The sequence below is a fragment of the Salvia splendens genome, chromosome 5, assembly GCF_004379255.2.
Source record: "Salvia splendens isolate huo1 chromosome 5, SspV2, whole genome shotgun sequence".
NCBI classification, from domain to species: domain Eukaryota; kingdom Viridiplantae; phylum Streptophyta; class Magnoliopsida; order Lamiales; family Lamiaceae; genus Salvia; species Salvia splendens.
In genome coordinates, this window is record NC_056036.1 from 24,280,901 (window position 1) to 24,304,990 (window position 24,090).

The 24,090-nt window shown below is 38.8% G+C and overlaps 2 protein-coding genes across 2 annotated transcripts; both read left to right on the forward strand.

Annotated features, from left to right (window-relative positions):
- Positions 1–7,001: 7,001 nt before the first annotated feature.
- Positions 7,002–7,580, forward strand: LOC121803995. Its single transcript, XM_042203555.1, has 2 exons — positions 7,002–7,226; positions 7,326–7,580. Exons 1-2 carry the CDS (start codon positions 7,002–7,004, stop codon positions 7,578–7,580), a joined length of 480 nt encoding a protein of 159 aa, XP_042059489.1.
- A 14,224-nt stretch (positions 7,581–21,804) lies between these two features.
- Positions 21,805–23,853, forward strand: LOC121803996 (protein FAR1-RELATED SEQUENCE 5-like). The gene is made up of 7 exons (XM_042203556.1): positions 21,805–22,174; positions 22,235–22,322; positions 22,589–22,674; positions 22,729–22,963; positions 23,066–23,312; positions 23,490–23,622; positions 23,717–23,853. The coding sequence occupies exons 1-7, from the start codon at positions 21,805–21,807 to the stop codon at positions 23,851–23,853; spliced, it is 1,296 nt and encodes a 431-aa protein (XP_042059490.1).
- Positions 23,854–24,090: the final 237 nt, after the last annotated feature.

Here is a 24,090-nt window from a genome sequence, read left to right on the forward strand (position 1 = left end):
TTATTTAAAGTTTGGGCCTCATACAAATTTGGGGGATTTAAATCTAAGCTTTGTGCTTGTGGTTTTTTCTAAAAAAGAAAGAAGTTGGCCCGATAATTAATTTAATTGTGACGAATTATGTAATTAATTCTGAAATATTTTGAAGGATGAATAATGCTACCCAAATCCGAAATAATACTCTTTTTTTAACGATAAATAGTTACAATAATTAAAGTATACGCTTAAATAATTTTTTTTAGAAATTATTTTTGACGTTATGGAAAATACGAGGAGCCAACGGAGGAAAGAACGAGCGTAAGCGGCCGACCGGCGTCGCACGCGATGCCTTGGGCGGCCGCCGAATAACTTAAAACGCACGAAAACCGAGAAAAAGAATTTAAAGATTTTAATTAGAGTGCATGCATTCTAAATATCGTCGTTACCGAGAATTGATATGAATCTAATGTATTTTCCGAAAAGGTGGTTCGCACGCACACTAACCGACGGAACGAGGAATTTTACGGAAATTCTAAGCTTTCGAGGTGGGCTTTATTACTTAAATTCTTTTATTTTGAAATGATATGTTTATGGTGAAATAAGGGTGGTTTAAAATAGTAGGTCATGCCGTTTTTATGTTTTGAATTGCCATCTGATTGTCTACTGGGATAATATCCTACTAGACTTTGATAGTTAACGAATTCGGGTCTGACTAGGGAGTGAGTCCCTACTCGGACTAGTGCACTGATAGGGATCGTGAGCCGTCCCCTAGGTCGGCCGGTCCAGTGATCGAGATTGTGGCCACAGTCTCGTTTCACATGATAGTTCAGATATGGTACATGATGGAGATGACGATGGGCTGCGCAGCCATGTTTTATGATAGAAATGATTTTAGTGTTTCTCGGCCTTTTTAAAGTAAAACCCGAGATTCACTCGATGATGGCTTGACATAATTTAATCGATGAAAGTATTTCGGGCATGAGTTCATTGAGTGCATCAAGTACTCAGCCCCTGCATATGTTTTCCCTATGTGCAGGTTGAGCGTGGACGGGGGACGGAGGATGTTGAGCATTGGACAGAGACAATATTCAATAAATGATTCGGTTGCTATTGTGTCTTCATACACAGTAGTAGCTAACTCTCAAATGCTTCCGCTACGTCAAGTTTTAAGAATTTCTTTTAATTCCTTTGAATTGTCAAACTATGTCATTCACGTTATGTACCTTCGGGATTTGAAACCTTGTTGATAAATGAAATTTCATCGTTGATCGATAAGTTGTATTGTCTTGATCGTTTTCCCCCTTCTTCCCCGCTTCTTAATTCCCCCATTAGTCGCGATTTTCCCGTGCTTCCTATCCTTAGGAAGTGCGGTCGTGACAGGAGACATAAAAGTGGTCAAGATTGCGTCAGAGAACAACCTGGCAGATCCATTTACAAAGGCTTTGGCGGAAAAACCGTTCGAGTGCCACGTTGAAGGGATGGGAGTTCGACTCAATCAAGACCTCAAATCGCTTTCAGTATAAGTGGGAGAAATTTAGACATGTGCACTACTATTTAGTATACTCGAAAGTTGTTTTGAGTATAAGTGGGAGATTGTTAGGGTTTTGTATACTAGAAATCACATTTCGAGTGATTGGATACTGTAAAACTCTAATGGTTATTTTCTAATAAATGCAACAGATTATTTTTGTCATAATGTTGTTATGTCTTACATTTAATGGTTGTTTATTGTATATTTAAATATATGAGCAAACATAACAAAGTCTAAGTCTTTGTTTTAGTAGACCGGTTGTGGGCGTCGTCCAATTTAAGGTAACACGGTCAGTTCTGAACAAAGAAAAATAAGAGTTTCACAACCTAGATAGGCCTAGACTACCTATCGCGAAAGGTTGCAATGTCAGTCCGATTATTTCTAAACATTATTGAAATAAGATGACGTTGGTGTGGTATAGCACTGAATGGATCTAACAACAAGACGAGTCTTTATGCTATCTACTGAAAGACGAGGTCTTAATAATTAATTTCTTAATCAATGTACGTTAGCATTGAGCATACGATATTGAGTATCCACTACTTTCACTTACCAAAGGTGCGGGTTTTTCGTAACCCAACGATCTAGGTATACTGGGTAGCGGTGATCATTATCTAGAGGGCCAGGATTGCTATTATGTTGAAACGTGCGCGAGGAGAGTCTCGTTTGATAACATCCACAAGAGGAGCTCGAAACGAGGTTTTATTATTCGGAACCTAGCTAGTTGGAGTTTGATTACTCTATGAATAATAAATAAGAGTTTCTTGCTAAGTCCACTCTTGGAATTCGAAATATGTTAATTAATTAAGTCTATAGCAGACATTAATTAATTAATGGATGTTTCTATCTTAAGCGCGGGAAATAAATCAAATGCAATTAAAGGAAACCCGGAATACTTGTAATTTCGGATTTGGAAGGCAGTGCAATATTACTACTGTAGTGGCTGCTCGTAATATTCCAATATAAGCTTATATTAAATTGTGGGTTCAATTTAATTAGTAAAAAGCTAATTGGGTGAGGCCTGTTCCAAATTCTTCCTTAGATCCCTGACTTGGACCAATATGTGACTTATATAAATAAGAGAATAAAGGAGACAGAAAACACAACAATTATTTTGTTAAAATTTTCGTCCCCCCTCTAAAGAGAGATTTCAAAAATTGTGCTCCCTCCGTGAGCAGTTTCTGTCTTCCATTATTCGAGTCCTAGTACGTTGGTGAGATTTGCCCACACAAATATCAGCGTATAGTCCGGGACACCAGTCAGAAGATCCGAGGTCTTGTATTGAAGATCTTCACGTGGAGATGGAGCAAGCCATCAACGATTCTTGATTGAATCAACGAGGTAAATTGGCTAATTCCGCAGTAAGCATGTTTTAGGGATTTTATGTGCTAAAGCATGTTTTAATTCAAGTTATCAGCATGATACATGTGATAATTACGCGAATAGATTTTGTCTAAATAATCTGCTAAATAGATCAAATTCGTGTGATCCGTTATGAACGCACGCTTCCGCTGCCAGCCCCTTCAACACATCCCTAGAATCCTATGAGTTTAGTTACACATGATTGAATAATCTAAAATCATAGATTGTAGGGAAAAAATGAACATAAGTTCTAAAGCAAATTAAACCCAAAAGTTGAATCCTTGTAGCTCTTTGATGATCTCTTGCTTCCTTCTTCAACCCCTTGCACTATGAAGAACTCTCAAATTTATGCTCCAAAATTAAATGGCAAAAAGAGGATCCTTAATGAAGAGGTTTGATGGAGTATTTATAGGGGAAAAATCGAGCATCAGTAAATAAGGCAAAAAGTGGCTAAGTTTGGTAAATCTTAGGAGAAAGTAGGTCAATTATGTGGGCCGTGTTTTCCCAGCGGGCCGCTGCAGGGTGAGCCGTAGCCTCTACCTCTTGGATAGCGGTCGCTACACTTCATCCCAGCGGTCGCTGGAAATCGTCCCGTAGCTTCTGGATCATTTGGAGCGATCGCTGTGCACACACTAGCAGTTGCTGGGCGTGTTCTTCATTTCAGCACATCTTTCTCCGGAGCGGACCGCTACTGGCTCAGCGGTCGTTGGGCCCAGCGGTCGCTGGATGTGTTGCGCTGGACCGCTGGGCGTCTCGAATGCTCCAGATTTCCAACTTCGACTTTTTGCTGTCTTTTTAGCTCAAATATGCACATTTCTCACAAAACACGTCAAAATACCAAAATAGATAAAATATGCAAAATATGAACATGAATTGTGATTTTGACATTAAAAACGGACCAAATAAAGGCCTTAAAATAGTGCAAAATCCGAGCGTATCAACTCCCCCAAACTTACCTTTTTGTTTTTCCTCAAACAAAAAAAATAAAAATACAAAATAGACGCACGAAATGGACAAGGACTAGACTTTGTTGTTGCCTCAAAGTATGGAAAAGATAGACTAAGCATAAATTAACGCAATCAAATCAAACAAGGCTTATTAGTGCACTTTCATTACTAGCTCGTGGAACACCTTGAAAACATGCACTTACGTGGCAAACTTCCAAAGATGGGAAGTGATTCATCTCTCACTCTCAAAGTGTATAAAAGTAATGTATATAAGCACTCAAATCATGCATCATGCAAAGTTTACCATAGGCTTGCTCAAAGTCTAATCCCTCCTCTACTAGATGTGATTAAGCATCATAAGTCCGAAAGGTCTTCATATTTGGTTGTAATATAGGCTCTTTGGCAGGTGAGGAATATTTGGCTAAAAAGTGACTTAAACATAAAAATATCCCAAGTATAGTTAAACGACTCCACTTTTCTAAAAACCCAAGACACTTCTAACACCTATTTTTCTCCTTCATCTCACTTTCCCAATCCTTTAATTTTCTGTCTTTTCTTTTCAAAACCTTTCTTTCTTTTTCTTTTTCTTTTCTTTCTTAAAAGCATCCTTTCTAGATCAAACACACATTTTGAATTTTTCTATTTCACAACTTGAACTTTTCAATGTTAAGCACACTACTTTTTATAACTTTCCTCCTTATCTCTCCATTTCCTTTACAAAAGATATCAAAAACTATACTAACTCAAGGAATTGTCCCCATTTATTTGGCTTCTAAAGAATAAGCTTAAAGGCTCAAAATTGGCTCCAAAGGGAAAATTTTTGAAATTTTGAGAGGGTTGAAAATTTTAGGTATAAAAGTAGCTAAGAAAAGATGCAAGAGGTACCAGCCCACCCAAAACCGACCACAGTATGGAGGCAGACAGAATTTCTCTAGCCAGAGGGGTAACTTCCGACCTAGACCACCACAATACAATGTGTGCTCCTAGTACCATTTCGGAGAATGCAGAATACAGAACACCACCAAGTGCTTCAACTGTGGTGGAAATGGCCACTTCTCTAGAGAGTGTCCGAGCAAGAACGTGGGGATGGGTTCAAGGCAGAACAAACAAGGATTCCGTCCGCAATCTAGGGCACCACCGGCGGAACCAAGGATGAATCGTGATCAACCTCCGCGACAACAACAATTTCACCGTCCAAGACTTCCCTCCCAGGCTAGAGCATATGCGCTGAGTTTTAGACAACCCAAGACTAAACAAGGGAGTCACGAGAACGGGAATTTGGCAGGTATGGGAAAACTCCTCGATACACCTATTGTTGTGCTGTTTGATACGGGTGCATCGCATTCTTTCATATCAGAACTATGTGTGGACACATTAAGTTTGCCAGTTACTAAATCTGAACATAAGATGATGGTGACCTCACCAGTGGGAGGGGTAGTAGAGATTTCTCGACTATGCTCGAACGTAGAAATTGTTATGGGAGAACTTAGGCTAGTCACGCACGACTTACAAGTTATGGCCATGAAGGATGTCGATGCAATCTTGGGAATGGATTGGTTGACTGCAAATTTTGCTACAATTCGATGTAAGGAGAGACAAATATCATTACAAGCCCCTGGAAAGGAACCAATCGTGTATCACGGAATCACGATGAACAGAAAAACATCTATCATCTCTGCACTCCAAGCTACAACGATGTTGAGAAAGGGGCGTCCTGCCTATCTAGTCTATCTACAAGGAGATGAGAAGGAAGAAAGGAAAGTGGAGGATGTTGCTGTGGTACGAGAATTTCCAGACATCTTTCCTGAAGCGTTGCCTGGTCCACCGCCAGATCGACAATTGGAGTTCACAATCGATCTAGAGCCAGGGTCGGCACCGGTGTCCAAGGCCCCATATCGAATGGCGCCAAAAGAGTTGGAAGAACTCAAGGTACAACTGCAAGAGCTTATGGACTTGGGTTTCATTAGACCCACTATTTCACCATGGGGCGCGCTTGTGCTTTTTGTTAAGAAGAAGAATGGATCGATGAGAATGTGTATCGATTATAGAGAGTTGAACAAGATGACTCTCAAGAACAAATATCCACTGCCGAGAATAGATGACCTATTCGATCAACTTCGAGGAGCTGGTGTGTTCTCAAAGATGGACCTAAGGTCCGGATACCATCAGTTGAGAGTCCGACGAGAAGACATACCGAAGACTGCCTTTCGCACGAGATATGGACACTATGAGTTTGTGGTAATGCCATTCGGATTGAGAAATGCACCTGCAGTATTCATGGATTTGATGAACCGAGTATTTCACTCATACTTGGATAAATTCATTTTGGTATTCATAGATGATGTACTCGTCTATTCCAGGAATGAGAAGGAACACGAGGAGCACCTGTGAATCACTTTGGAGACGTCGAGGAATGAGAAACTGCATGCCAAATTCAGTAAATGCGAGTTTTGGCTTAAGGAAGTGAACTTCCTTGGTCACATTGTGTCAGCAGAGGGAATCCGAGTGGACCCCGCCAATGTTGAGGCGGTACAGCAATGGAAAGCACCCTCAACACCAAACGAAATTCGGAGTTTCCTAGGCCTGGCAGGATACTACCGAAGGTTTATAGAGGGATTCTCCAAGATAGCGAGACCCATGACCCAACAACTCAAGATGGGGGTAAAAGTCAATTGGACCCCAGAGTGTGAGACAAGTTTCCAGCTGTTGAAGGAAAAGCTAACTAGTGCACCGATTCTAGCTGTGCCAGAGCCTGGAGTGAACTATGTGGTATACACTGACGCTTCGAAGGTGGGACTTGGATGCGTGTTGATGCAAAATAACAAGGTGATTGCTTACGCGTCACGACAATTGAGGCCACACGAGTTGAACTATCCAACCCACGACTTGGAGCTAGCAGCGGTAGTACATGCCTTAAAGATTTGGAGACATCATCTCTACGGAGTCCGATGTGAGATCTTTACGGATCACAAAAGCCTGAAGTATTTCTTCGAGCAGAAAGATTTGAACATGCGGCAACGAAGATGGCTCTAGTTGGTAAAGGACTACGATTGTGGCATCAATTACCACCCCGGCAAGCGAATGTAGTGGCAGATGCATTGAGCCGGAAGAACCATTCCCAACTGGCCACTTTTCTCACCAAAGAGGAAAGCCTGATTCACGAGTTCAGCAAGATGCGTTTGGAAATGGTGAGGGCACCTGAAACAGTGGATGCACGAATCACCACTCTAGCTGTTGAACTTGATCTAAGGTCGAGGATTATTGAAGCACAACGGATGGATGCGAAATTGGAGGAAATTCGTATAGAAGTGCGATCTGGCGAATCTAGGAATTTTAGTGAAGAAGGTGACAATGCCCTTACTTTCGAAGGAAGATTATGCATGCTGGATAACGAGGGGCTCAACAACAAGGTTATGAGTGAAGCACATGAGACTCCTTACACCGCTCACCCAGGAAGTACGAAAATGTATCAAGATCTGAAGAAGTCCTTTTGGTGGAATGGTATGAAGAGGGATATAGCATCGTTCGTCGAGAGATGTTTAGTCTGCCAGCAAGTGAAGTTTCTACATCAACGACCGTATGGGAAGTTACGACCACTAGAAATTCCTGAGTGGAAATGGGAGCACATAGCCATGGATTCCGTGACAGGGTTGCCAAGGACTCTGAGAGGGAACACCGCCATTTGGGTAATTATAGATCGACTTACCAAGAGTGCGCATTTCATACCGATTCTCATAAGCTATGGGTCCAACAAACTAGCTTAAATTTACATAAGGGAGATAGTTCGATTGCATGGAGTTCCAGTGACTATCACGTCCGACCGTGACCCAAAATTCACCTCAAGATTTTGGATAAGTCTACAGAAAGAGCTTGGAACCAAATTGAACTTCAGCACAGCGTTCCACCCGCAAACCGATGGACAGTCCGAAAGAACGATTCAAACTCTCGAAGATATGCTGAGAGCCGTGGTACTCGACCGAGGAGGAAGTTGGGAGGCAGCACTACCACTGATTGAGTTCGCCTACAACAATAGCTTTCAGGCAACGATAAACATGGCGCCGTATGAGGCATTATACGGAAGAAAGTGTAGATCGCCGCTCTACTGGGACGAAGTTGGCGAGAGAAGAATACTTGGACCCGATGCAGTTGAAGAAATGGTGGGAATCGTGCGGCTAATTCGTGGAAGGATAAAAGAAGCTCAAGACAGATAAAAATCATACGCGGATGTCCGACGAACTGATTTACAATTCCAAGCTGGCGACAAAGTTTTCCTGAAAGTATCCCCATCAAAAGGGATAACACGATTCGGCGTCAAGGGCAAACTGAAGCCGCGATTTATTGGGCCTTGGAAATGTTCACTACGTTTTTCATGTGTCACAGTTACGAAAATACGTGTTCGACTCGAAGCACGTGATCCATTTTGAGGAAGTCGCGTTGAACCCAGATTTGAGCTACGAGGAGAGACCCCAATCTATTTTGGACCGAAAGATCCAGAATGTGAGAAATAAACCTGTTGCTTGTGTGAAAGTACTTTGGGAAAATCATGGACATGAAGAAGCCACGTGGGAGAATGAGGATAAAATGATGGAATTATACCCAGAACTCTTTACTTGAGGGTAACAAATTTCGGGATGAAATTTCTGTAAGGTTAGTAGGATGTAACGCCCCGTTTTTCTAAACCTAATTTGTGAACCCTAAAGTATTTGAATTCAATGCTTTTAATATTGCGAAGTCCGTGAATTAATTGTTGGTGAATTTATTTGTTGAGTGGAATTGTTGGACTAGAGATTTGTGAAATAAATTACTGTGTGAATCAAAAATAATTCCTTTCCGTGAGGAATAAATTGAACTCAATCCGCGTGTTGGATCGGATAAATTGAACAAATATTATAAAAATCCAGTCCATGATAAATAAATTGTGGACTGCACAATTTAAAATAAAATACAATAGGCTGTGAATTAAACTAAACTAATTAAAATAAAATATCTTTAATTCAAATTTTAATTAAAGATTCTACGCAGATTTTCCTCCTCCGTGATGGAATTTTTCCTCCTCCGTGATCTGCAAATAATTCAAATTTATCTAAAAAAAAGAAGAAGAATTCGAATCCTCTCTTCAACCCACGTTGGAAAAACCGGTCCCTCTCTCACATCCAAACCACCCCTCCCTTTATATTATTTCCTTCCCAAAAACCGTTCTCTCCTATCCCTGCAAACAAGAAGACAAGACTTTTCCTCTCAACTTTAATCCAAGGTAATTCTGCAGAAATTTTCCTAGATATTGCAAGTTTCTTTTGGAAATCAACTCATTCAATATTTTCTGGCAGATATCGTGAGCCAAACTTGAGAGGGGGAGCTACCGGTTGTTCTTTTGAAATCTGTTCAAGGTATACTTTCTCCCATCCAAATTTCCAATGTTATACTACTGCATCCATATATATTTTACCCTACTGTTGCCACAATCTGCGATATATCTCCTAATCGAATGAATCGAAGCAAACTAAACTAAAGAAACAAATTTTAATTCACGAAATCAAATAAAGAACTTACCTTCGGGGAGGAAATCGGGGCGGAATCGGGGGCTGACCGGAGGCGGCACCTCCCGGCAGCGACGGCGGTGTACGCGGGGCAGCGGCATCGCGATATCGATCCCGGTACAGCAGCAACAACGACGCAGAGGCTGGCTTCTGTACAGCAGCGCTGAGCGACGACTTTGAGCAGCGGCGACAGTAGCTTCTTCCCGATGAGCGGTAGCAGCAGCGGCGTCCGGTGTCGTGAGGCGAACTGAAGAAGCCGACGGGAGATTGGAGAATTTCAGTCGGCGAAGGATAGAAGAAGAGAGAGATAGGCGTGAGGGAGAATGGGAGGGGCAGTATACATAATTTTGGGCCTTTTGTTTTGTAAATGGAATTGGGCTTCATTAATTGACATAGGTAGAATTATTAAAAGTATGGGCTCCATTTAATTGTTTGGGCTTTAAAATTTTAATTGGAGATATAAAGTGGGGAAATAATTAAGCTTTGGGGCTTAATAGTGACGAATTAGTTAATTAATTTCAGAATATTTCAACGAATGAATAATTTTATCTTAAGTCCGAAATAAAAAAAATAGTTCGAGGGGAATGGTTGCGACAATTTAATTATACACTTTTATAATTTTGGGAATTTTATTTCGATATTGTTGAGGAAAATACGAGGAGCTAACGGAGGAAATAGGGGCGTAAGCGGCCGCCGAATAATTGAAAACCGAGATAAATAACTTTGCTTAGGATGCATGCTTTTTGCCTATTTATTTGAAAAGTATGTTGATTTATGTATTATCTAAATGTTAAAGGTGAATCATGTCGTGTTTTGCTTTAACGTGCCTATCTGATGTCGCTCTGGCCATTATTGTTTAAATCGAATTCGGGTCCTCGTAGGGCCGCAAACCCTACTTGGATTAGTGTACACCTATGGTAGTCTGTGTGCTAGCGTACGGGCTGGCCGGTCTAGTGGCTTGGTTTGTGGCCACATTCCAAGTCATATATGAGCAGATATGGCTAACGTCTATGGGAAAATGACTGATCAGTCGATGTTTAAAATGGAAATGATTTTGAGTGCCTCGGGCATTTCTAAAGCTAAACCCCGATAGTTAATTGTGAATGGCATGATAAATTACTGTTTATTGAAAATGTTGTCGGCATGAGCCACTGAGTATTTTTATAATACTCAGCCCTGCATGTGTTTTCCCTATGTGCAGGTTAAGCGGCGACGAGGATGTGGTGGTGTTGAGCAAGTGAATTTAAGATATTATTGTTGTCTTTGAACCTTGAGTGTCGTTGTGTCTTCACACATGACGTCACTCTTCCTCTTGGTCGTTTCTGCTGTGACGTTTTGTTTAAGTATGTTTCATTTGGGCCGACAACTTTAATTGTTAGGATAATGGATATTTTGAATTTCTTGTTGGATAATATTAAACTCTTGGTTATTTATTGGGATATTAATTGTTGGTCCAACTTGTGTTGAAACCCTAATTCTTTTCGTCTGTTTATTAAATTCTTTTAATCACGATTGCCCGTATTTATTAACCCTTAAGGGCGGTCGTGACAGGAGGGGAGGTGAAAAACGTGTGGGGGAGGAGAGGAAAAGTGGGAGGCATGTGAATGAGGGATTAGGGTTAGGGTTTTCTATTTATATTCAAGGATTTATTCCCCTGCTTAAATAAAACAATTAAAATTTGTGGAAGAAAAATAGGGAAGGTAGGCGTGTATTTTAGAGAGAGAAAAAGGGGTTGTGGGATTTTTGACTAATTAAATGGAGATATGGTTCAAATAAATTTATTTGGAGAGAAAGAATCTCACAAAATAGGAACAAAATATTAATCCCTTTAGAAAATAGGGAGGGGTCAAAATTTTGAGGATTATTTCCACAAGGAAATAATTTAAATCCTAATTTAAATAGGATTAGAAAAGATTTGGCAAGGTATGGTAGGATTTAATTTGGATAAATATCCCAAAACAATTAATTAAATCCAAAAAAGAGATTATTTCTTCCAATAAATAGAAAGGGCCGAAAATTTCAAATAAAATGGCTAGAATGATTATGCATTATCCCATTTAATTTAATTCACACACTAGAAGCTTAATCACATTAACTCACATAACTCACAACAACTAATTTCACATAATTAACTCAAACAGATAGAGACTCAATTTCCACAAAAGAAATTCTCATTCAACATTCACATTAATTAAAATAAAATAAGCCATCAAATAAAATAATAATAAAAAAAGTCACAATTTTCCGGAGTGCTACATCCTTCCCCTCTTAACAGAAATTTCGTCCCGAAATTTGGTCGTCTTCCATAAACAATTCGGGGTACTTCTCTTTCATCTTATCTTCTAACTCCCATGTGGCTTCCTTGGGACCAGGGTGTTCCCACAACACTTTCACGGATGCTATTGACTTGTTTCGTAACTCTTGCACCTTTCGATCTAAGATTGCTGCGGGCCTCTCCTCGTAGCTCATGTCGGGTGTCAGCACAACCTCTTCTTGATGGTTCACATGCTTGGGATCAAACACGTACTTGCTCAACTGCGACACGTGGAACACTTTGTGCACATTCCTAAAACTAGGAGGTAACGCCAGACGATACGCTACAAGACCTACTTCATCAATAATCTCGTACGACCCTACAAAACGTGGTTTCAATTTGCCCTTCACTCCAAACCTCACAACTCCTCTCGTCGGGGATACTTTCAAGAAGACTTTGTCACCAACATCGAATTTGATCTCTGTTCGGTGCACGTCAGCGTACGACTTCTGCCTATCTTGAGCTTCTTTGATCCTTGCACGGATTTGATGTAAAATTTCGATCATCTCCTTGATAGCGTCGGGTCCTAACATCCTTCTTTTCACCAACCTCATCGTTCCATCCTTCTTCTTCACGAATAAAACATGCGCCCACGGTGACACACTAGGTCGAATGAAGCCTAAATCTTGTAGTTCTTGCAACTGAATCTTCAATTCCGCCAACTCCTTAGGGGCCATTTGGTATGGTGTTTTCGATACTGGCGCAGATCCGGGTTCCAAGTCGATGGTAAGCTCCACTTGCTTGTCAGGCGGCGGTCCAGGTAAAGTTTCAGGAAACACGTCGGGAAAGTCTCATACTACGGCCACGTCTTCCACCTTCAAGTCCTTCTTCTCCTCTCCATTCAAGTACACAAGATACGCCGGACGCCCTTTCTGATCATCGTGGTTGCTCGCAAAGCGGAGATTATGGAGGTTCGTCGGTTCATGGAGATTCCATACAAGATAGTCGGCTCTTTGCCAGGGGCTCGAAAGGGAATTTGTCTCTCCTTGCAGTGGATCGTCGCGTGGTTCTCGGCAAGCCAATCCATTCCCAAAATTATGTCAACGTTCTCCAAAGGCATGACGTGTAAAAGATGAGATACTACTCCTAACTCTCCTAAAACAAACTCTACGTTCGGGCAAGTTTGCACAATATCAATTAGACCTCCTACGGGTGATGACACCCTCTTCCCTCTGTGTCTTGGTGGCATTCTGATCCAAAACACATGTTAGCAGCGTTGTTAGTATTCGTTGTTATCAAAATCATAACTTCCTTGCATTCGTCGCACTCTGACACTATATTGAGAGCCCTCGTCTGCGGGTTGTTTTTTCTGTGCCATCTACGCGAAGACGAAGGTTTTCCAACATATATTTCATTTCGTTATTTGTGATAGATCTAGAGTTCATCAAACATCACCAAATTTGAGGCCGTCCTAAGGCTTCCTATGTTCACATGCATACGTCGTAGTACTTTCACACATAACACATACTTATGACATCATGTAATTCATGCTCATGTCCCACATAATCATACCATAACAATATCATATTCGCACATACAACACGCGCTTAGATTATCTTGCTAATCATGCTCATATTCCACATAATCACACTATCACAATATCAAATTCACACATAACGTTTATTCACATGCGTACACTTGCCAAAACATTCTCATCATATCATCATCAATTTTATACATCGATCTCACATTCTTTCAACAACTTAAAACATACCTCACTTTCTTTGGTTGAGCGCGATGCTTTGGATGTTGAGCCTTCGTGACACTTTTAGTCTAGGGGTACTAATCTAGACTTAATCTGAAAGAAGACTCTCGGACCAGAGCGAAAGAACCTGGCTTTGATACCACTTTGTCACGACCGCCCTTACTAAGGATAGTGAAGACGGGGAAAACGTGATGAGGGGAGGGACTAAGGAGCGGGGAAGAAAAGGGGGACGCAATGAAAGACAACAATAAAGGACGAGATTGAATATGAAAACCCAATTAACTTCAAAAAGAAATATTTTGGTCTATCGAATAGTTAAACAACGGATTAATGTCTCAAGGTAAATAATGCCATAACGTAGTGTGGAAAAAAAATGAAAGACTTTATCAAGAACGATTCGAAACAAGGCAGCGGAAAAACAAGTATCAAAGGAGAGTCATAGGATGACGCCCATGTATGAAGACACGATGCATCCGGGAATTCCTAAGCTCACTCAACATCCATCGCAACATCCCGCTCAACCTGTAAAATTTTAAAAAGAAATGCAGGGCTGAGTACTTGTTGTACTCAATGGACTCATGCCGAAAATATTTTATAACAGTTATGTCATCCATACCAGTGAACTCGAGTTTTACATGTAGTTAAGAAATATCATCGAGAACACAAAAACATTTTCATAGTCTGGCCAGACAAAACAATCTCCCCACTCTCTCATCAATCAATCAATCAATCACATCATCTTACCATAGTGCGACGAGAGTGTGGCCACACTATTCGCCCACGAGACCGGCCGACTAGCAAGGACGGCTCAGGATCCCCTCTATGTACACAGCCTGATAGGGTTTGCGGCCCTACTCAGACCCGAATTCGTTTATCATAGCCCTATAGCCTAATGGAGCGAACTCACAAACTAGGCATCAAGCACAATCTCAACATAGCCCTATAGCCTAACGGAGCAAGCTCAAACGAACTAGGCATCAGGCAACAATCTCAACATCAAAACAATCATGACATGACATAACACTTTAAACCACCCTTATAGCTCCACAATCATATTTCGAAACATAAAAGAATTTTAGTAAAAGAAAGCCCACCTCGATCGCTTACAAACACGGTTCACAACTTTATTGAAATCCATGCTCTTCGTACCCACGTACGCACAACAACCCTTATCAACATCATAACCACATAATACAACACAATCAGCCTTCCATTGATACAATTTATCATGCATGTCCTATCGTTCCTTTCATCGTTTTCTTAAAATCACACATCCCAAACGTTCACCAACATAAGGAAACACCCCATAGTATACCTCAACGTATAACACATAACCACGCCATAAGATATGTTCCTTAATCACACATGTATCATTTATTCACTCAAAACTTGACAACAAGCATTATTTTAACATGACAGAAATATGGCAGAACTGCGGGTCATTTTATAAAACTCATTAAAAATCCATCCGACCTCCGTTGGGGCTGAAATGTTACCAAAATACAGTTGACACATCAAATATTATCCAATTAAAACTTCAAATTAAAATCACATCTTTAGGTCGGTAAAATAAGAAACGAAACTCACTGGACGAGAATACAATTTCTGACAGAACTGCGAAGTTAACTTTAAAAATTCATTTAAAATTCATCTTTCGTCAAAAGAGGCTGATATTTATAAAAAACACAGAAGACATCTCAAATTGTATTCAGTTAAAAATTCGTGCCAAAATAAGATCGTTTGGTCGGTCAAACACACGTCGGAATCTACTGTCCGAATACCACAGTTTTCATGCTTCACAAATTCGAATTAGGGTTTATCTATCATTCATCCAAACACATATATTCATGCTTCCAACACATAATCATGCTTTAAAAAGATCTCACCACCATGTTCTCATATATTCACATATCATTCACCAACGAATCATCCACAAGTTCATTCATCCACATCAATAAACGCATACACATATATTTTCTCATGTAACCCACAATCCCAACCGATTAACTTTGAGATCTATGATCTCTACACTCACTATATGCATGAGAGGTTCAAAATTTATGGATTCAATGATAAGAATGAGAAGGATGATTCAAAGTATACCTTTATCTTGAAAAACAATCGGTAGAAACGACGAGTGGTTCGATTCCTCAACGAATCTTGAGTTTCAAACTCCAAATCGAAGCAAGAATGAAGAATTGATTTGGAGCACTTGAGAGAGATGGGAGGGGAGGAGAAAAACGTGTGGGGGAGGAGAGGAAGAGTGGGAGGCGTGTGAATGAGGGATTAGGGTTAGGGTTTTCTATTTATATTCAAGGATTTATTCCCCCACTTAAATAAAACAATTAAAATTGGTGGAAGAAAAATAGGGAAGGTAGGCGTGTATTTTAGAGAGAGTAAAATGGGTTGTGGGATTTTTGACTAATTAAATGGAGATATGGTTCACCATCAATATAACTATCATAATATGTAATTATAATATATATAAAATGTCAATGCTAAATTGTGTTGACATATTCAATGATTCGTATTGATATGTTTAATAAACTATATTGACATTTTGATCAAAACCCTAATTTTGGCAGTTTTCTTATATTTTTAAATTCAAATAATAATAAAACGAAATTATACGTCACAATTTGTAGACCACTAGATCTCTACTAATCTAATGGTTTTAAATTAGTTGTAGTTAGCAATTAATGGTTGAGTTAGCAATTGATCACACCCCTATATATATAGGTATGTATTCAGATTAATGTGTAAAAAATTGTTAAAAAGGAAAACTAATTTCATCCCTTGATTAGGTGTGATCTGATGGTTGATATGGAAGCCACTTGGAATTTAAAAATTAATAAAATAATCGAAAAGGGTAAAAATGGTAAAGCACAATTGTACATGATTTCGGTACATGATGTAGTTATATGTGTACATCATGTACTATTGGTACATGATGTTAATGTATGAAAATGGTATTTTAATGTACGAGTCTCACATATTAATTTACGTACGTGACTGAATAATGTACACATTGTCATGGGTATATCATACATTATTATCCGACTCATGAATTTGTGAATTTGTAGATGCTATATTGTAACGCCCGTACTTTTTATAGTGCTTGGCGCGCATAAAATTGAGGAACGGTCGAGGAATTTATATTTGGAACAATACCAAATATAAGTGGTTGAGTTGGACGATTTTAATCGTTGTGAAGACAAGATAACGAATTAATTAAAGTTTCCGTGAATTTTAATTAATAGAAAGAAATGTGAGAATGTAAAGTATATATATATATATATATATATATATATATATATATATATATATATATATATGTGTGTGTGTGTGTGTGTGTGTGTGTGTGGGCTTCTCAATTAAATTAGAGTCCAAATGTTTATATAAAAATGGCTTTTGGCCATAACATTTAAAAAGTCTAACCAATTGATAGAATTTTACAAACTTGGGCTTGCAATTAAACAAGCCCAAAACAAATTAAAGTGTGGAAGCCCATATTTCTTTCAAAAAATGTGGGAGCAAGCCTAACACTTTCTTCTTTTTTTTCTTTCTTTCTTTTCTTCTTCTTTCCTCCTTCTCGGCCGGTTACTCCTCTCACATGGAGACCCTCCATTTCCAACTCTTTCCACCTTCCATATTCCATCTTCAATTCTACAACCCAAGGGTCACACAAGATTAATACTTTAGCTTCTTCACTTCTCCTCTCACATTACACTTGCAACAAGAAAAAAAAGAAGAGAGAGAGAGCCGAGGGATAGCCGAGAGAAGGGGAGGAAGAAGAAGTTGCTTCCATTTTGTTTCAACCACAATCAAGTTCAATCCTTTCAAGGTATAATCTATATCCAAATCCCCAAAGCATGAATAGGTCATACATTATTGCATACATTCACCTCCCACAAGTCATTCAAACAATTCAACAACTAAAAACCAATCGAACATCATGTACTTAATCGAAAACGCGAAAGAACTTAACTTTGTAATAAGAACGTATCTTACGGGACGTTTCGGGGTGATTCCGGGCTTGTTCGGAATGTTTTCGGGGAAGGAGGCGGCCGGCAGAGGCGGCTGGCCGACGTCGGAGTCACCGCCGGACCCTGCGGCGGCAGCGCTGGCGGACCTGGAGGAAGGCAACAGCAGCGGTTCTGTCCGGCGACAGCACCTGCGCCTCCCCGCGACAGCAGCAGCGACGACACAGCGGTGGCGACGTCAGCGGCGAACAGCAGCCCGGAGCAGCAGCGACGCGACGGAAGGCAACGGGATTTGGGGAAAATCGGAACCCGATTGTTGAAGGCGACGGGATTTGGGAGTTTCTGCAATTTCTGTCGAGAGAGAGAGAGGAGTAGAGTAAAGAAGAAATGGCGTGAAGAATGGGGAAAGAGAACGGATTGGGCCACTTTTGATTGGGCCTTTGTGTTGTTTGAAGAAATTGGGCCTTTTATTTTTATTTGGAGGTTATTTTAAAGTTGGGCCTCTTTAATTTAGTTGGGACTTTTAAATTAAATTGGAAGTAAGAGGTGAGGTAAATAATTAAGTCTTGGGCCGATGTTTTAATCGTAAAGAATGATTTAATTTAATCGTGGGAAATTTTAATTAATTTCTGGAATAATTCAAATTATGAATAATTTATCCCAAGTCCGAAATAATATATTTGAGAAGAGAAATAGTGCGATAATTTAATTATACGCTTAATAATTTTTGGGAGTTTATTTCGACGTCATGGAAAATACGAGGAGCCAACGGAAGAAAGAACGAGCGTAAGCAGCCGACCGACGTCGCACGCGACGCCTTGGGCGGCCGCCGAATAATAAAAATGTACGAAAACCAAGTAAAACAAAATAATAGACTTTAATTAGAGTGCATGCATTCTAAATGTCTGTGTTACCGTGATTGATGTGTACTCTATGTATTTTCTAAAAAGGTGGTTCGCACGCCCGCTAAAGTCTGAACGAGAAGCTATAAGCTTTTGAGGTGGGCTTTATTACTTAAACTCTTTTATTTGCAATGATATGTATATGGTGAGATAAGGGTGGTTTGAATGTTATGTCATGCCGTATTTTATGTTTTGCATTGCCTATCTGATTGTCTACTAGGATAATGTCCTACTAGACTTTGATGGTTAACGAATTCGGGTCTGACTAGGGAGTGAGTCCCTACTCAGACTAGTGCACTGATGGGGATCGTGAGCCGTCATTTGTGGTCGGCCGGTACAGTGATCGAGTTTGTGGCCACATTCTCGTTTCACATGATGGTTCAGATATGGTAAATGATGGAGGATGATGATGATGATGGGCTGCAGCCATGTTTTACGATGGAAATGATTTTAGTGTTTCTCGGCATTTTAAAGTAAAACCTGAGTTTCACTCAATGATGGCTTGACATAACTTTATTGATGAAATGTATTTCGGGCATAAGTTCACTGAGTGCATCAAGTACTCAGCCCCTGCATATGTTTTCCCTATGTGCAGGTTGAGTGTGGACGGGAGACGGAGGATGTTGAGCATTGGACCGAGACTATATTAATAAACGTTCCGGTTGCTATTATGTCTTCATACATAGTAGTAGCTAACTCTCAAATGCTTCCGCTACTCTAAGTTTTACGAACCCATATGTTTTTCTTTAATCCGTTGGACTATTCTCATTCGAGCTATGTTGCTTCGTGATCTAAAACTATGATTTGATAATGAAGTTTCGACTGTTGATCTATATGTCGTACTTCCTTAATTACTACCCCATCTTTCCCGCTTCTTATTTCCCCCTTTAGTCGCGATCCACCGTGCTTTCTATTCTTAGGAAGTGCGGTCGTGACATATATAGTATAGCTTTCATCCACAAAAGCATGAGTCGGATAATAATGTACGATATACCCATGATAATGTCGTACATTATTATTATCATGGGTATATCGCACATTATTATCCGACTCATGCTTTTGTGAATTTGTAGATGCTATTTAGTATAGCTTCCATCCACAAAAGCATGAGTCGAACAGTATTGTACGATATATCCATGATAATGTACGTTACTGTACATTATCATGGGTATATCATACATTATTATCGGACTCATGCTTTTGTGATAATGTACACATTATCATGGGTATATCATACATTATTATCCGACTCATGCTTTTGTGGATGGAAGCTATACTATATACCATCCACAAATTCACAAAAGCATGAGTCGGATAATAATATACGATATACTATATACCATCCACAAATTCACAAAAGCATGAGTCGGATAATAATATACGATATACCCATGATAATGTGTACATTATCATGGGTATATCGTACATCACTTATCCAGTAATGTAGCATCATATTAATTCTCTTAGGGACGAAAGTTAACATCATTCACCAAGGGTTTAGTAGTCCATGTGGCTAGGGTGTAGTATCATCATATTAATATAACGTTCACTAACCGGAGGAAGTTATATCTAGTCCCCTAGGGTTAACTTATTCATAGGGCTAGGGTATAGTATCCACGAGATTACCCTAGTGAACGTTGTGTTACTGAGTCGGTACTACACCCTAGCCCCATGGACTACTAAACCCTTGGTGAATGATGTTAACTTTCGACCCTAAGAACGTTGTGTTACTGAGTCGGTACTACACCCTAGCCTCATGGATTGCTAAACCCTTGGGGAATGGATATAACTTTCGCCAATCATTCATTAAATTATAATCTACATTACGTAGAAGGGACATATACATTAAAACACATCAATGTATACATTAAGTTAATGTACTAATCCATATAAATGATATAACAGTAATATACCTTAATTGCCCTTAAATATATGAAAATGGTATAATAATGTATGGTGATGCTTTTAATCATAACCATTAGATTAATAGATCCAAGGGATTATATTAGTCCTATGTTTTATACTAGGGGTGATAAGGAGGGTAATGCACCCCTATATATATAAGCGTGTGATCAATTGCTAACGTTCTTAAGTTGCTAACTTGCGAACTCATCAACGTAGTGTATTAAAAATGTCAACACGATGACATTAACTTGTCAACACATAATTTTGTTGAACTTCAATATAATGTGTTGATATTATGTGTTGACATTTTAATGTCACCGAGCTGACATTTTTAATACGCTACATTGACGAGTTAGCAGAGTTATCAACTTAAATAGTTAGCAATATAACGCACCCCTATATATATATACATATATATATATATAGGGGAGCGTTATTCTCCTATTCATCCCTTAGATCCTTATTCTTCTTAATATGGGCCGTTAGATCTCATTCATCAACGGTCCAGATGATCTGCATTATTACACTATAATGGTGCATTATTAGTCGGTGTACATTATTCAACTAAAAATCTGCATTATTACACTATAATGGTGCATTATTAGTCGGTGTGCATTATTCAACTGAAAATCTGCATTATTAAATGACACGTGGCACCAATCTAACCGTCGGATGACAAAATTGTGGGGCTGAGATTAAAAAGAACAAAGAACAAAAGATACAAAAGGAAATGAATACATCCCTATATATATATATATATATATATATATATATATATTATATATAAGGATGTGATCATATGATAACCCCCAAATCACATAATAACTCTATAACCAAATATGAACCACACATATTTTCTAATCTTGTGGTTGAGATTCAAACGTAGATTTACTTCATAAAAAAGGCGCAGAGGGTAAATATGTCATTTGCCTCATTTAATTCCTGAATTTCACTCCATTCTTTCACTCTCTCAGTTCGATTCTCTCCTCTTCTTAGCAATTTTGTTTCCATATTTCTCGCCTATTTTATTTCCATAGGCTTCAGATTTTCTTCCGATTTGGTTCATTATTCCATAATCTCCAGATTTTGTTTCCATATTTCTCGCATAATTGTGACCGGGAAGATGTTTTTAATTTTGCGTTCTTATTTTCATTGATTACCTGTTCAATTGCTGTCAGAATTTGCTTCAATGGAGTCTGTAGCAAATAACGAAGGTAGCAATCATTATCTATTATTTAGCTTATTGATTGTGTTCATATTTTAATTTATTGATTGTTTTGTTTCATGTATTGAACTTGATTTTAGATTAATATTAGTTGTCGATTGGTTTATGTTTCTGATGTACTGAAATTCTTATTTAATTATATTATGTATTGCCGATTATGTGTTAAGATGATACTTTTGGCTTATAAATGTTAGGTTTACTCCATAAAATGATAGTTTTGCCGGATAAAATGATACTCTGAGTTGATAAAATGATACTTTTACTGATTTGTAGGTATGTATATTCCTGGTTGTGATGATGCTTTGAAGCCAATGATTGGTATGAAATTCAATACATTAGTAGAAGCATCTGATTTCTATGAACATTATGCTAGTTCAGTTGGTTTTGGCATTCGTAAACTGGGCAACAAATCAGTTCATGGTATTATGGCAGTATTTGGCTTGCAGCAGACAAGGCTCTAAGAATTTTATACCTGGTCATACATCCCAATCAACTGAAGTGTCTGTTAAGAAGCGTAGGTGTCGGTCATTTAGGTGTGAATGTCTTGCTAAGCTCAACTTGAGATATTTTTCAGATGGCATGAGCAGAGGGTGTGAGGTTTATCAGTTTGTTGAGTATCATAATCACTTAATGGTTGCGAATGAGCATAGGCATTTTATGATGGCCAATCGCAGTCTGGATCCTATCCATCAGAGGTTTATGGAGGATTGTGGCAGGTGTAATATTGGTTCCACTCTCACATTCAAACTTTTGAAGGAGATAATGGGTGGACCTGAAAATGTTGGATGTGATATTATTGATATTAGAAATGGTTATCGTGATATTATGTCCAATATTGATGGTTCAGATGCTCAAATGATTTTTGATTATATGCGTTCTCAAAAGGAATCATCTGATGCCTTCTATTATGAAATTGAGATAGGATCACATGGAAAGTTAACTAAACTCTTCTGGGCTGATGCTATTTCAAGACGAAATTATCATATGTTTGAAGATGTAATTTCATTTGACTCAACATACAACACTAACATGTATATTACTTTTGTTGCTAAAAGACATAAAATGATACTTTTTGCTGATTAAATTATATTTCAGTGGATAAAATGATACTTTTGGCTGATAAAATGATAGTCATAGCTGATAAAGTGATACTTTTCTGTATGTATAAAAATATAATTCATTTTTATGTTATGTCCTGAAGGTATTGCATGATTTTTGCTCCGTTCACTGGAAAAGATAACCATTCCAGAGCAGTTACATTTGGAGCTGGCTTGTTATCAAGTGAAGGTAGAGACTCATATTCTTGGTTGTTTGGCTATTTTGTTTGATGTATGGGGGTAGCACCCAAATTGATTATCACTGATCAAGATTGCGGGATCAAACTTGTTGTTCAACAAGTACTTTTACAAACAAGGCACCGATGGTGCATGTGGCATATTATGGTTAAGGTGTCAGATAAGCTCCCCAAATCCTTGCTTGGTAATGAAGATTTCAAAAAAGAGTTGAATGCATGTGTTTGGTCTGATTTGTTAGAGCCTGATGAGTTTGATATAATATGGAATGATATAATGGAACGGTATGGATTAGAAGACGTGCACTGGTTTGGATCGAAGTTTGAAGATAGAGAATTCTGGGTTCCTGCTTATTTTTGAGATTTTCCCATGGGGTCGCTTCTTAGGACTACATCGATGTCTGAATCAGAGAATAGCTTTTTTAAAAACTACACAAAGCCTCGTGCAAATCTTGTACAGTTCATCAATTTCTTTAACTGTGCTGTGGGAGATCAAAGGAATGCCAATTCACGATTGAACTACTTGGATTACTCAACTATTCCTGATTTGTCAACCCAATTGCCTATTGAGAAGCATGCATCTACAATCTACATTGATTCTTTTTTCAAACATGTACAACAAGAAATAAGTATGGTATGTTAGATTGTTTCTATAACTGTTGAGGATAACATCAAGATGCATAAGGTCAAGGACCAATATGGTAGAACATGGGATGTTAAGTATGATTGTAAGCAAGACACATTCGACTGTAGTTGTAAGAAGTTTTCCAGAATTAGTTTGTTATGTTGTCATATATTTTGTTTGTTGAAGAATAAGTCTGCTAATATCATTCCATCTGAAGAGCAACAACCATCTGAGAAATATTTTGGTCGAAGGTGGTTGAAGAGCTCTTTACTAAAGGCGGCCCATGGTCTACCATCTGAGGAGCAACAACCATTTGAACGTGTGCTCCATTTTTAACCTTATTTGTAAAAAATCTATTTTCAGTCAGAGAAATGATAGTATTTATTGTAATAATGTTATCTTTTACCTTGCAGATTTGGATGAAAAGCAGGAAGTTAAGAAAAAGTTGTTCACCAACTTTTATCAATTAGTCCAAAAGTCTGAGGGAAGTATGGATCATCTGTCTTTGTTATGTGCTGGTCTTGATGATTTGGAAGAGCATATATTTTGAAATTGTGCAACACCTTCAGTCATTGAAAAGAAAAAAATGGTTGAGGATTTTTATGGAATGGCAGTACCTGATATAATTGATGTACATCCTCCAAACGTTGTTAGTACCAAAGGATCAGCTAGTGACAGGGTATCAAAGAGGGAGAGTGCAATAAAGAAAGCAAATAAGCCTCTACGACGGTGTGGTAAATGTCATGAGATGGGTCGTCATGATTCAAGAAATTGCGGTAGAGTCAAT